The 16,242-nt window shown below is 34.0% G+C and overlaps 1 protein-coding gene across 8 annotated transcripts in view; it reads left to right on the top strand.

Annotated features, from left to right (window-relative positions):
• VPS13B (vacuolar protein sorting 13 homolog B) overlaps positions 1-16,242 on the top strand; it is a 622,702-nt gene that overhangs the window by 292,522 nt on the left and 313,938 nt on the right. For all 8 annotated transcript variants that reach the window (XM_054692064.1, XM_054692063.1, XM_054692065.1 and 5 more), the window contains one exon: positions 15,391-15,611. In XM_054692064.1, the coding sequence (XP_054548039.1) occupies positions 15,391-15,611 (221 nt within the window). The remainder of the gene's footprint in view (positions 1-15,390; positions 15,612-16,242) is intronic.

Here is a 16,242-nt window from a genome sequence, read left to right as displayed (position 1 = left end):
GTATTATTTTTCATCTACTGTATTGCCCAGTCTTTTGTTTTTATACTCTTTTATTTTTGCCTTGTAGTGCTTATACTTTCCACTCAGTCATTTTGCTAAATTTCAGAATGTAGATATTTTCAGTAACTCATGCTGACTCAGATATTGAATGTGTCAAAATCCACATCACCTTTTCATCCTACTCCTCTCTATCTTGTCTGACACTATTTTCTGTTAACTCATTTTTGTTCATTTTTTTTTTTTTTTTGACAAGTGCAGAGGATGGATTTGATGGCGGGCAGGTAAACACAGGGAAATATAAAAAGCCTGGCGACGGGATGAGTTTTATATTGCTATTACAACCATCCAGAAGCTTGACAGACTCAGTGTGGTGGTGATAGGGTTGAAGAGAATGGGAAAGAATAGAGAACTATTTAAGAAGTTAACCAAAAAAATTACAAAACTCTGTAACTAGAAGAATTGTGGATAGTGAAGGAGAAGTAAATGTGTAGAATAACTCCTTGGTTCCTATCTTGCTTGTCTATAGACATTTCTATAGCTGATATTATGATTATGAATAAAGGAAAAGGTTTAATTTGGGGTATGGAAGATAGGAAGGGTGAGTTTAGGTTGAGACATGTTGAGAAGTGCTTTTGGGACATTCATGTAAATACATTTAGTATACAGTAGCATATATGGGTTTAGAGCTCAAAAGAAATATCATTGTCAGAGATACATAGTTACAGCAGGGAAAACTATGAAAAGAGATGTGATTACCCTTGGGGCCTCCCTGGTGGGGCAGGGTTTAAAGACAGAGGTATAGGTATCAAGCTACTGCCAGCCACTACAGCACAAGTTCGATCCTGGCCAGCCAGGAAGCAACCCATATGGTGCAGCAGACCTCTCTTGTCTCGCCCGTTGCTCCCCTCAGCAGTGTATTTCAGTACATCTGTCTGTTCTGCTTCCCACTCTGTCTCTGGTGAATCCTTTCACCTCCCACACCTCTGGCTTACTTCTTGTATGCATAAATAAATAAATCTTTAAAAAAAAAAAAGATGTGATTACCCAAAGTCACAAAGATACTGATGAATAAATAGAAGATAGAAAAAAGAAGAGAACAGTAATGTTTTACATAACACATTATTATATAATAACATTATTAAATGTTTATACATGAGGTATAAATTACTGCATTAACATAGTAATTGTATGAAATACTAATATATATACATATGATATGTATAAATTATTAAATACTTTAAAATATGTACAAGAAAAGGAATAATGTATGATGGAAACAGCAAATTAAAAAAACCATGAGCAAAAATATCCCGGAGAAGAAAAACGTAAGCAATGATCTCATAAAGGAACAATGATTAGATCATCATAAATATACTGGAAAAACCCGTAGAAACTAAAAGATGATAATTTTAAGGTGATTGGTTTGTTTTATAACTACTTTCAGTAGGATAGTGTCAATATAGGTTATGTGATAGTGATTTAAAAATGCAACGGAAAATGTGGAATCAATGCAACAAATTTACAGTATTTTTTAAAATGTAGTTTGAGAAAGATGGGAGAGAGGATGATAACTAGATGTGTATATACTGGCCTACTTTGGTGATACTGTGGATTTTGTTTTAGATCACTTCAGTAAAGCTTAGTAAAGCAATATTGCAATAAAGTGAGTCACAGAATGTTTTGACTTCCCAGCGCATATAAAAGTTACATTTATTCTATACTGTCCTCTAGTAAGTGTGCAGTAGTATTCTATCTTAAAATTATAACTATATCTTTTTTTTTAAAGATTTATTTATTTATACAAGACCTGGGTACAGTAAGAAGCGTGGGAGGGTGAGAGAATTCACCAGAGCGGGGAGCAGAGCAGGCAGAAGGACAGAAGTACACTGCTGAGGGGAGCAGCGGGTGGCAGGAGAGGCCTGCTGCCATGTGGGACCCTCCTCAGGTGGCCGGGGAGCAGACGGGGATCGAACCGGCACTGCAGAGGCTGTGGGCAGCTTCGCAACCCAGCGCTCAACCGCTGCGCCACCGGGGAGGCCCTATAACTATATCTTAATTTAGAAATACTTTGTTGCTAAAAATTGCTTATCATAATTTGAATTCTTCATCTAATTGTTACCTGTTTGCTGGTAGAGGGTCTTGAATCTTTATTTAGAGCTGTTAATCATGGCGATAGCTGATGAATGTTGCAGTGACTGTGGTGATTTCTTAAAATTAGACAATGTTGAAGTTTGATGTATGGATTGGCTCTTCCATTCACTTAAGATTTCTCTGTAGCATGTAGAGCTGTTTGATAGTAGAACTTTCAAAATTGCAACCAATCCTCTTAAGCCCACTGGTACTTTATCAATTAAGTTTATATAGTGTTTTAAATTCTTTATTGACATTTTAACAGAATCCACAGCATCTTCATTATGGGTATATTCCATTTCAAAAAACCACCTTTTTTTGCTCATTCATAAGAAGCAATGGCTCATCCATTCAAGTTTTATCATGAAATTGCAGCAATTCAGTCACATCTTCAGCTTCTACTGTTAATTCTAGTTCTTTTGCTGTTTCCGCCACATCTGCAATTACTTAGTCCATTGAAGTCTTGAACTTCTCAAAGTTGTCCATGAGGATTGTAAATCAGCTTCTTACAAACTCCTGTTAATATTGATATTTTGACCTCCCATTTATCATAAATGGTCTATTAAGCATCTACAATGTTTAAATTTTGTTTTCCAGATCCATCAGAGGAATCACTATCCATGGTAGCTGGAGGCTTATGAAATGTATTTCTTAAATAATAGGACTTAAAAGTTAGAGTGGGCTGCAGAAAGGATATTGTATTAGCAGGCTTGAAAACAACATGAATCTCCTTGTAAATTTCCATCAGGGCTCATGGATTTTCAGGTGTATTGACAGTAAGCCATATGCTTTTAAAAGAATCTTTCATTTTTTTTTTTTTTTACTGAGCTGTAGGTCTAAATATTGTGCTTAAAATATTCAGTAAACATACCTGCTATCATTTAAGCTTTAGTCCATTTACAGCACACAGGCAGAATACATTTAGTAGAATTCTAGCATTCTGAACAGAATTCTTGCATAGTTGTAGGATATCCTGAATCGTAAATGGACATTGAACTTAAAGTCACTAGCTGCTTTAGTCCCAAACAAGAGACTCAGCCTTCTTTGGATGCTTTGAAGCCAGGCCTGTCCTTCTCTCTAGCTATGCAAGTCGTAGGTAACATCTTGTTTCAATAAAAGACTGTCTCAACTACATTGAAAATTTGTTGTTTAGTAGCCACCAACATCAATGACCTTAGCTTAGATCTTGTTAAACTGGGTATACCTTCTAGATCAGCACTTGCTGATTTGTATTGCATTTTTGTGTTATGGTAATGGCATATACCTCATTAACTAGTTTCCTTACACCTTATTAACAACCTTCTGTTGGCTTCAGAATTTTCTGTGACTACTTCACTTCTGTGGCTACTTCACAGCCTTCATAGAATTGAAGAGAGTTCAGATCTTACTCTGGATTGAGCTCCGGCTGTTTTGGTCATCTGTCCAGATCTCTAAAACTTTCTATCAGCAATAAGACTCTTTTACTTTCTTATTCATATGTTTGCTGAGGTAGGACTTATAATTTCCTTTAAGAACTTTTTCTTTGCATTTGCAACTTGCCTGTTTTGCTTAAGAGGCCTACCTTTTGGCTTTTCTCAGCTTTGATACACCTTATTCACAAGGTTTAATTATTTCTACCTTTTTATTTAAAGTGAAAGATGGTAAATTCTTGTAGGGCTATTAGTTGGCCTAATTTCAATACTGTTGTATCTCAGGGACTGCAGAGGCTTGAAGAGAGAGAGAGAGATGAGGAAACAACTTGTTAATAGAGCAATCAGAACACATGAAACATCTGTGTATTAAGTTTTCTGTCTTATATGTTGGGTTTGTGGCTTCCTAAAACAATTACAATAGTAACATCAAAGATCATTGATTGGATCACTATAGCATTTATTATAATAATAAAAAAGTTCAGAATAAAAAAGTTTGAAATAATGTGAGAATTACCAAAGTGTACAAGAGACATAAAGTGAGACATGCTGTTTGAAAAATGGTGACAATAGGTTTGTTGAAAGGATTGCCACAAACTTTCTGTTTGTAAAAAATGAAATATATGTAAGGTTGCATTAAAGATAAGCAAAATACAATGAATTATTCCTGTAGGTGTTGATATTCTTTGATTGTAAGTAGCAAAACCAAGTCTGGATAATTGAAGCATAAATGAAACTTAATGACTCCTTGTCTAGTTTACACTAGAAATCAACTGTCTTTTAGTCAAAATTTTCATCTTATTCCAACCATTAGATTTTGGTGGTCATTAACCAAGCGTTCAATTAAACTTCCTTTTATTTCATTATTTTTCTTTTACTTGTCCTCTCCACTCCAGTTAAATTATTTTTCTTTTACTCTTTGTCCTCTGCATTGCTTGGATACTATTCTGGAGTATTAAATTCCTATTAAATCTGTAATGAATGGAAACCATTTATTTCAGATTCATGATTGAATGAGCTGCTAAGAATGTTTCCTTTGTATGTAAAATTTTATATTTCAAACTTCTTATTTTGATGGCAATATTTTAGCATAATGTACATACATATACACACATCATACAATATATTGTTTTTTCTGTGCTTAGTTAAATAGGAAATATAGCACAAAACTTAATTTTTTAAATAATAATTTGGGTTTATCATTACTTATTTTGTCCAGTTTTATTGTGATACAATTAGTATATAACATTTATTAGTTTCATGTGTTCAGCATGATCATTGTATATGTATATTCACTGATATGATTGCCACAATAAGTTCAGTTAACATCCATCCATAACTACACAAGTGACAATTTTTTTTCTTATGATGAGAACTTTAATAATCTACTCTCATAGTAACTTTCAAATATGCAAAACTGTTTCATCACTTATAGTGTACTTTGCATCTCCAGAAGTTTTCTTTTATCTTCAAGTTTGTGTCTTTTGACCACCTTCAGCCATTTTGCCCAGGCCCTCGTCCCCTGCTTGTAGAAACTACCCAACAGTTTTCGGTATCGGTGAGCTCACTTTTTTTAGAGTCCACATATAAGTAAGATCATACAGTTAGCCTTTCTCTGACATTTCACTTAGCATAATGCCCTCAAATTTTATATTGTGGCAAATGACAGGATTTTTAAAAATTTTATTTTATATATTTTTTACATTTTTCATTTTTGTGCAATGTATGCCTTTTCATCTTGGTCATAGTCCCCAGCAAATAATAGGATTTTCTTCCTTTTATCTTTGAATAATATCCCATTGCGTGTGTATGTCACATTTTCTCTTAATGTACTGGTCCAGTGATGGACAGTTAGGTTGTCCATGTATCAGCTATTTTCTATAATGCTTTTTGAAATAGTGATTTCATTTCCTTTGGATAGATACCCAGAAGTGCAATTATCAGATCAAATGGTGATTTTGTTTTTAACTACTTGAGGACCTTTATATAGTTTTCCATAGTTGCTTTGCCAATTTGTATTCCTAGCAAAAATGTATATTTCTCTTTTCTCCATTCTCCCTAGCATATTATCTCCTGTCATTTTGATGATAGCCATTCTAACAGATATGAAGCAATATATCACTGTGGTCTTAATTTGTATTTCCCTAATAATTTATGGTCATGAACTTGTTGGCCATTTTTGATATCAACCTCTTATCAGATACATAATTTGCAAATATTTTCTTCCATTTCAGAAGTTGTTTTTCATTTCCTTGATGGTTCCCTTACTTTGCAGAAACGTTTTATTTGATGTAGTCTCTCTTTATTTTTGCTTTTGGTGTCATAGCCAAAAACGTTATCTTTAAGATTATTTTCAAGTAGCTTACACCCTATATTTTCTTTTAATCCAATTTGAGTTGATTTTAGTTTATGAATTGAGATAGAGTTCAACTTCATGTTTTTTATGTGTGATTATTCAATTTTTTCAATACCATTTCAATCCATATATGTGTGGATTTATTTTTGGCTTTTTTTTTGTCCCATTGATCTGTTTCTTAAGCTGTTTTTATGTTAACACCATACTGTGTTGATCACTATAACCTTGTAATATACCTGAAATAACAAATTGAGATGCATCACATTATTTTTTTCCCCCTCAAGTTTGCATTGGCTTTGTGGGGTATATTAATGGCTCTATATAAATTTTAGGTTTGTATACTCATTTTTTTAAAAAAAGTTTTATTTATTTTTATAAAAGAGCCGGGTACAAGCCAGAGGCATGGGAGAGTGAGAGGATTCACCAGAGAAGAGCGGAGAGCAGAACAGGCAGACAGCCCGAAATACATTGCTGTCGGGAGGAGCGAGAGGTCTGCTGCGCCATGTGGCAATCTCCCTGGCCGGCTGGGAATCAAACCTGTGCTGCAGAGGCTGCAGACAGCTTTATAGCGTTGTGCTCAACCTGCTGCACCACTGGGGAGGCCCTTTGTATATTCTCTTCATGAGAAAAATGCCGTTAGATTTTGATAGCGATTATATTGAATCTGTAGATTGTTTTGGGTAGTGTGGGCATTTTAATATTAATTCAATCTATGTGCAAGAATATCATTTGTGTTTTCACAAATCATTAAATCATTTGAAATGATCACAGATCATTTCATATTATCATTAAAATGCAACCAGAAAAAAATACAATTGAAAAAACAATATATAACTTTAAAAAATAAAATGCCACCAGAATAAAAGTAAAATGGGATCTTTTTATTTGTGCCTTAAAGCTTTCTCAGTATGCTCAAATGTTCACAAGAAACATAAACTTGATTTCAGTAAGCCTTGAAACATAATATGTATCTTTATAGATGAGGTAGTCACTTGGCATACCATTTTGAGGATATCGTTTTTTTTTTTTAATTCGTAAATCTGTGCTAATTTTTTTTCTCTTCTCAGTTTCCTTTATGGCATCCTTCTCTTTCCATCTGCTTGCATATCTTTGCCATTTACTCAGCAAGTTTTTATTGAGCACCTTCAGTATAGAAGACACAGAGAATAAAGATTTGAGCTACACAGATATGGTGCCGACTTCTCTCATGTTTTAGAAGTTACCTAGGGGTGTTGTGCAATAAAAAAATATAGTTTTTTTTTTTTTTTTTCAAAATGTTGTGAGAATTAAATGACATTACGTGTGGGCAGTTTAAAAAGTATGTGTCCTGTAGCAGGTACTCACTAGAAGCTATTAGAGGTGTTAATGTTTAAGTAGGATTTCCAAATGCCATGACCTGACTTCCAGTGTCAGTCATTTACCAGATACATTTTCCCTTCTTGGATTTTTCTACTGCTAAGTTGATGGAACTATTTATGGAACCTGATCTCTGAAAAGTACATAAAACTGTCATTTCTTTTAAAATTTTTAATAGAATTCACTCACATAAAATCATTGAATAGTAGAGTTTACTGAATATTTTCTACTAAGGGACTAAGTGGTACTGGTATAGTCTGTTTTAAAAAATTTTTAAATCTCTAATAGTCTTTGACATTTTTGTACTTTAGATCTTACTTTGCAACTCTGTAACTCTCCCTGACTCTTTTCTCTCCCTCTTTGATCTCGTTACCAAAGGAATTTGAAATTCTTCTCCCTTTGTTGTACAGAATAATTTATTTTTCCCTGACATTCTTTGCATGTCTCTCTGTCAATCTTTGGGAAAATTTTAAAATCCTTAAGGTGACCAACAAGATACTTAAAATTGCTTGCCCACTTCTCCCACCCTTCTTTCTTCCATTCTTCCCTATCGAGGTATTGCCCATGCTCATGGCCAATAGCCTTTTTGTGTCCTTTAAACATACACATTTCTGTCACATCTGTGATCCTTAGCATATGCTGCAAATGTGACTTCCTTATTGATCTCGCCAGGCTTCCTTTTCCTTCTCTTCCTTCAGGCTTAAGGGTATTTCATTTGCCAGGTTCCCCTGCTCTTGGCTCCCATTGTGCTTGATTCATCACTTTTATGACCCTTATCCCAATTTTAATTACTTCTGTTCCATATATTACTTTCTTACTAAAATAAAGAGGGCAAGAAACTTACCTGTCTTGTTCACATTCTCTTCTTATTTTCTTATCTCATACAGTGCATGGCACAAAATAGCTTAATAAACACTTGTAGAGTAGGCTGTTCATTAAATAGTTTTTGGTTACTGGAAGAAAAGAAACCAAAAAAATGGAAAGGTTAACTTGTCTTCAGGTTCATGTACAATTTTGAAAACAAATTCTTAGTCCTTATGCTATTAAAATCTCCCCCTACCCCTCTGCCCCCAGCACTATAAAAATGATCGATAGGATGAGCAGGAAGACTTTTTATTAATAGATTTGAGGCTCCCGTACTGAATTTGGACTTCTAAAGTTCAGTATCTCAGGAAACTGTTTGTTGAAACATGTCATCTGATTTCAATTGCCATGGAAAAGGAGAAGTGATCTCTAATATAGCCAGATCCAATCTGCGTAGGGTGTTTAGGTCAAAATCAACATCTTGAGTTTCATTAGGGAGCACTTGCATTGAGGCTTGCAGATGTAATTTGCCACATCCAGCTCACACCTCTGAGCAGATGGGTTTCCATACTGTGCTTAGCAGAGGTTTGTTTTTTCTTCTTTGAAAGAGTTGCCTGTGACTTTAATAAAATATTTTGACAGAAATGGAATATTGAGATCATTTATAAATTAAAATGTTGCTATTGCTGGGTTTAGTGAGTTTTAATAGAATCTGATGTGAAAGTTGTTGAGTATCTATGAAAAGCACAAGGACTAATTTTTCCATTGAGTTCTGGTTCACCTTAGTGGTTTACATGTATTGTTCTACTTTAGATTTTTAAATAACATCATAGTTTGATAATCATAATTTCCACTTGTTCTGAAAAATGTTGGTATACTTTGCTATAGTTTCTTAACAGTTTTGCCATGTGTTTGGCCTTAATCCTTAAACTATATGTAAATGAGATTCCTTGGGGGGGGAATGAAGCTTAGAAAAGAGTTTTAGATTTGTTTTTGATACTGTGTTTAAATAAATCTCTTGGAAACTATTATATAGGTATGACAAATGAAGTTAAGCTGTGGAATTGCAGTTAAAGGTAAATAACGTTAAGTAGGGTAGACTTTATTCTTTTCTCAGTAGCTCACGTCCTGTTTATCTGGTCATATGTTTAACTATGGATTCTTTGGTGTTTTCTTATTTTTATTAACTTTTTCTTCATTTAGGTAACATTGGTTTACACTGTTGTTGTATTTATGGAAATATAGGATTCCCCATTCCAGTGCTGTTGCCATATCTTGCACCCCAAACATAGCCCAGTACCATAAACTACTGTGCTCCCTCCCTACTTTGTACTTGTCTGTTCCTCTTCTCTTCCTCTCTGAATGTCTCAGCTCTATAGTCTGCTTTCAAGGGCTAGTATTTGAGTTTGGCTTTATCTGATCCCGTGTCTGGTTTCTGTATTCCACAGATAAGTGACACTATCTGGTATTTTTGTTTGCCCTTCTGACTAATTTAGTTTGGCGTAATCCCTTTCAATTTCATCCATATTGCTGAACATGGCATCAGTTTATCTTTTTTGATCACTGAGCAGTATTTCATTGGTATATATAATATATCTTGTTCCACTGATATGTTTGGGGGAAGTTGAGTTGTTGCCACAGTTTGAATATTATAAATAATGCAACAGTAAACATGCGGTATAGGTTTCCCCCTGGATTAATATATTTGTGTTCTTCAGGTAGATACATAGGAGTGATTTTGCTGGGTTGTATGGTAGATCCATTTTTAATCTTCTGAGAAACCTCTGTACTTCTGTCTATAAAGGTTGGACTAATTTGCTTTCCCACCAACAATTAGAATTCCTATTTCTCCAGGTCCACACCAGTACTTGTTACTGGGTTGCTATGCTAGTAAGTCTTTTTTCAGAAGGGCCATTCTCACAGGCATGAGGTGATATTGCATTGTGGTTTTGAATTTCATTTCTCTGATGTTAAGTGATAATGAACATTTTTTTCACGTGCCTCTTGGCCATCTGTATGTCTACTTTTGAGAACTTTCTATTTAGCTCTTCTGCCCTTTTGTTTAATTGGAGTGTTTGTTATCTATGAAGTTGTCTGAGTTCTTTGTATAGCTTTCAAATTAGCCCTTTGCTAGATGTATGATGTGTAAATATTTTCCCCACTTAGTTGGGGTGTCTTTTGTCCTCTGGTTGCTTTTGCTGTTTAGGAGCTTTTTAGTTTGATGTAGTCAAAATTGTTTATGTTTTCTTTTCTTTTCCTTACTGTTAGGGTTATACCTGTGAATACATCACTGAAAATTATATTGTAAAGAAGCATTTTACCTTTTATTATGTGTTTTATGGCTTCAGGTCTTATATCAGTCTTTTATCCATTATAAGTTGATTTCTGTATATGTTGTGTGATATTGAATGAACTTCATTCTTTTACACGTGGCCGTCCATTTTTCCCAGCAACACTTGTTGAAGAGGTTTTCCTTGCTCCACTGTGTGTTCTTGGATCCTTTGTCGTGTATTAACCTATATAGGTGTGGGTTTATTTCTGGAGTCTTAATTCTATTCCATTGATCTGTGTGTCATGTTGTTTCAATTATTATAACTTTATAATACTTTGAAGTATGGAAGCATAATACCATCACTTTCCCTCTTTTTTGTCAGTATTAAGTTGACTATCTGGGGTCTTTTGGGGTTCCATATTAATTTCAATAATGTTTGTTCCGTTTCTTTAAAGAATGCCACTGAGATTTTGATATGGATTCAATTGAATCTGTATAAAACTTTGGATAGGATGGTCATTTTGACTATGTTGTTTCTTTCAATTCATGAGCAGGAAACATCTCTTGATTTCTTTTGATCAATTTTTTGGGGGGTACAGGTCCTTCACATCCTTTTTTTCCATTTACTCTTAGATATTTAATTTTAATATTTTTGGTGTAATAATAAATGGGATCATTTTCTTCATTTCTTCCTCTTCTAACACATTATTTGTGTAAAGGAAGGTAACAGATTTTGTGTATTGATTTTATAACCTGCCAGACTCTGTGACGTTCAAAGGTTAAAATAAGAACCTACTTTTATTCCTTATTTGTCAATTTTACTTCCTCCCCAACATATATACTTAATTTAATTCTAGAAACTACTATGGCAGACATAATATGTTGTTCTTTTTTCTGATCACTTTTTAAAAATAACCAATATAATTTACATGGCTTTAAAATGATAAAAATGTGTTTTTTAAATGATATTAAGATAAGATACTGTCATTAAGGGAAATTTTTTATTGAGATAGTTGTCATGTAATGTTGAGTAAGTTTAAGGTATATATAAGGTATATAGTATATTGATGTGATAAGTTTATATATTACAGTATGATTGCCACTGCAGTATTAGCTTATAGTTCTATCAGGTCACATAATTATTTCTGTTTTGTGGTGAGAACATTTAAGATATAGCTGCAACTTTCAAGTATGTAATACAACATTACACAATCAACTGCCTTTTAAATTAGTGGAAGAAATGAGAAATAATACAGTTATAGTCTTTCATATTAACCCACATATTTGTCATATCCAGTGGTTTTCATTTCTTCCTATTGTTTGAATATTTCCTAAAGGACTTCTTTATTTTTGGTACTTACATTAAGGCAGCTTTGCTCCCAGCCTCACACCCCTTGTTTATCTGAGAATATTTTTTGTAAAGATTTATTTTTTATTTATGCATACAAGAACTGGGGTGTATCCATTGTACTTTCCTTAACTTTAAATTTTGATTGGGTTCATGTTTGTTATTTTATGGTTTCATTTGCCTTTTGAGTTATTGGTTCTTTGTTATACTTCCCTTTTATTTTTAAAATTAATTCATTCAGTTCTTTGAACATATTTTTAATAGTGCATTTTTGTTAGAATCCATCCAACATATGTAGACACAAAGACCACTTTACTGACTGTATTTTTCCTTTGGAATCAGTCATACTTTTCCTACATTCTTCTTTCTCTGTATGTCTGACATTTTAAAGTATTTAACAATTTAGAAGTGTGTGTATATATATTCTGTCCATGTAAGTATTGATTTATTTCTGGTGTCTTAATTCTATTTCAGTAGCCTGTGTCCGTTTTTATTCTAGTTCTGTACTATTTTGATTTTTAATATGTTTGTAGTAATAGTATAATGCCTCCCTTCCTTTTTTTTGGGGGGGGGGTCAGGATTGCTTTAGCTATTGGGATCTTTTCTGGTTCCAAATAAATTTCTGTAATACTCTATTTATACATACAAGAGCTGGAGTGTAGGCAAGAGGTGGGAGCATGGGGTGAGAGGATTCACCAGAGACAGAGTGAATCCTGCCAGCAGGACAGGCAGATCTACTGAAATACGCTGCTGAGGGGAGCAGCTGGCAAGAAAGGAGAGGTCAGCTTTGCCATGTGTGTCAGCTCCCTGGCTGGGGTTTGAATTTGTGTTGCAGTGGCTGCCAATAGCTTCATGGTGCTGAGACTTAACCCCTTGCACCACCAGAAAGGCCCCTGTAATTGTTTTATTATTATTTACGTGTTGATAATATAGAGGTTCCTAAATAGCAATCTCAGTCTTTTTGCTTTACTTTTATTTTTTCTTGTTCTTTATACAGTTTGTTTGAAAATTTCTGAATTCTGTGAGTAATAGTCTCTGTAAAATAAAAGACTTATGTTATTGCATGAGAACATTACAATTAAAGTAAAAATGCTAATCTTGAGCATCTGAATAATATGTGGTTCTGGACTGTCATGGATATCTGAACACATTTTAGGGAGTCCCGGAACATTATATTAGTAGTGAGATAAATATATAAGGTACTTTTACTTTGTTTTGTGTGCATATCTGTGTGTGTGTGTAAAAGAAATACTTGTGTATGTATTGCATTGTTGTCTTTTGTTAATTTTTTTCATAGTAATTGTGGGGATTTTGTTATACATGTTACCATCTCATCTTATAGGTAGACTCTGCTTTTTAAAACAGACAATGTGTGTGCTAATAATGGACATAAAGTATTACCTTAAAAGGCTCCTCTTAGTACTTAGAATATGATACACCCTATTTTATTGGTCTGACTCCAAAGCAGCAGCAGAAACATTTATCTGAGATAGCACCAACATATTTTGGGATTTTAAAATATGTAACTAATTTCAATGTGGTGCTGTTCAGCCAGCATAACCACCATTTAGCATTTCTTGACTAACACAAAATTTGAAAAACTATATATAGCTCACTACAAGTTTTAAAATATGTAATCTGAAATCACTCCAAAATATTTTAAGACAAATTTGGCAAAGTCTTTATTTTGTAAATAGCATGGAACTTTATGTAGGTTTTAAAATAATTTCAAAATTAGTTACAGATGATTTAAAGTTTGTTTCTTTCTTGGGGGCAAAATATTTTAAGTCTTAAGACAGGCAGAGTACCACGGTGCTGACCACATATTATTATGCAGTTTTCATTGTTTCCAGTCAAGTTATTGTGGACTACTATGTAGCTAGATTTACTGTATTATCCAAGTCTCAACTTTAAAGTTTGATTTTATAACTATATTTGGTCAAGACATTTGGAATGTTCAAATTTAGGAGAATATACCCTTTTTGCATCCACTAGGGTCACAATTCAAATGCATTTTAGACTCCTTTTAAATGTGTTTACACACACACACACACACACACACACACACACTTATTCCACTTAGTAATTCATTTGTTTTTTTAATCACCAAAAACCAGAGATTATTGTGATCTTGATTCTGACGCTCTATGTCCAACACTGTAGAGTGAAAAAAGAAGAAAATAAGGCAATGTCCATTGATTTTTTTGTTCCTTTGTGTTATATTTTCTGAATTATACTCAGTGAAGTACTAGTAATTTCTTTAATTAGGAAATAAATATTTTCGGTTGTTTTACAGTAGTCAGGCTACTTAAAAAGAGGTCTATATAATTCTGTCTATATTGATAAGTGCTAATAGATGTGCAAAGTAAAAAATTTTGACATAGGGACACATTTTCTGCCAAATTGCTATGCCAATAATGTTTATAACTTTTGGGAGTATATTTTTAAAAATTATTTCACAATTTTATAGTCACAATAAAAATTAAAATGGTTTGTCACATAAATTTATATTAATTAATTTCTGATAAGTTAATCAGAGTGAAAAAGAAAAGGAAATTTTCTCTTAATCATAAAATTTATGAATGTTTATTTTTATCAAGTATGTTTTATTTTAAAGTAATATTTGCATGAGAATTAACAATAGAAGCTATCCTAAATTTTAACACCAGAGACTTATTTACTTAGTTCTGAAGTAGAAACCAGAAAAACTGTATTTTAAATAAGTGCCCTTGTAATATTGGTGCAGTGTTGCCTCCTGGGGTGGCAGCATTTGGGAGCAGTTAGGGATGAGACAGATTACTCAAAGTCCATGTGGAGCAATGAGAAGCCTAGAGGATGTAAAGCATCCATTACATCCATACAGGGATGTAATGTGCAGACCCCATCCAAAGGTACTATCGTGTTTATTGGAATCAGGTACAAAGATGGGGCAGATATGTAGGGAGTGTACATGTATGGGAGATGATATTGGGGATGTAAGCTAGGGTGGAGTGACACGGGGCTATTGCCTGGGGCACTCCATTATTCCTGTCAGTCTAAGCATATCATCTTTATTCTAATATCTTCTGGCTGTTTTCAGCAGGTACAGCTTTCCCAGTATGTTCCTCATACCAGGACTTTTGCCCTTGGTGAGAGACCCCCTGCATGACCCTACACCTAGCTGATAACAGGAACTCTGGGCACCAAGACAATATCCCCAAGAACAAGGAGGGCCTGGGATCCAACAGTGGGGATACTCAAACTTAACCATACCAGATTGTTTATTCCTTCCCTATCTCATTTGTCTATAGTCAACTCCATACAAAGAAGATTTCATTTTCTTAATTTAACATGTTCGTGGTCTTCAACATCACATGGTTTCCAAAATTTGCAATGTATAACTCACTATGGAAGAAAGAGTTAGAATAGAGTTAGAATTTCTATTTGTATTTTTCTCATTGCTATTTATATTTTATCTCATTTCTTTAATTTTCATTTTTGTATGTTCTATAATGTACAATATTATTGATGTAGCTGTATGCTGCAATAGATATAAACACTTTAGAATGGTAAATTTTAAGTTGTATCTGAATTTTTTTAGCAAATAAAATATTTGCTTTTTAATTTTGACATATTAAATGTTTTATATTTCAATTATGAACAACTTGCTAACAAGTGACAGTTAAATATATTTTTTATGTGTGTGCTTTTTTATCCCCATTGTCCTTTTTACCAGGTGATGCTTTTCCTTGGACTATCAGCTTGCATCATTTCAGCGTGTATACACTTTTTGGAAAACAAGTGACACTTTGCCTAGTGGAGCCTATGGGTTGTACTTCTACACTAGCAGTTACATCTCAGAAACTACTTGCTACAGGACCTGATGCAAGGCATTCATTTGTTGTCTGTCTCCATGTTGACCTAGAGTCACTTGAGATAAAATGCTCAAATCCCCAGGTTAGTAAATTTGATTTATGAAAGGAAATTTAAAATATTGTCATTTATGAACAATTGTTATTCATTCCGTTGAAGGATTTCCCTTCTACTAAGTGTCCTAAAGTATTTTTAACAGGGTCATCAAGATCAAAATGTTAGATTAAGAATTGCTTTGAAGCACTCAAGTTTTGTAATTTAAACTCTTCTGAAAATGTAATAGTGGCAGCATCCGTGCATCTTTTCACTGATGTAATGAAATTAATTGCAGATGTAAAGTTTTAAAAGCTCAAGAACTTCTTTACTATCAGACTTGAAGAGTGCTGGTGATCAAATGCAATATCCATTCAGACTATCATTTGGAACTTCTTTTGTTCAACGTGTAATTTTTAAAAAAAGTAGTGTTTACTGTTTTGTTTTGTTTTTTTAAGATTTATTTATTTATTTATACAAGCACTGGGTACAGTCAGAAGCTCAGGAGGGTGAGAGAATTCACCATAGCCAGAGCGGGGAACAGAACAGGCAGACTGACGAAATACACTGCTGAGGGGAGCAGCCGGCGTGGCAGGAGAGGTCTGTCGCGCCATGTGGGCCCTTCGCTGGTGGCTGGGGATCGAACCAGTGCTGCAGAAGCTGCAGGCAGCTTTGCCTGCGC

Source organism: Talpa occidentalis, unplaced genomic scaffold (genome assembly GCF_014898055.3).
Source record: "Talpa occidentalis isolate TD23 unplaced genomic scaffold, MPIMG_talOcc4v2.1, whole genome shotgun sequence".
In the NCBI taxonomy this organism is placed as follows: Eukaryota; Metazoa; Chordata; class Mammalia; order Eulipotyphla; family Talpidae; genus Talpa; species Talpa occidentalis.
This window is presented reverse-complemented; position numbering and strand designations above follow the sequence as displayed.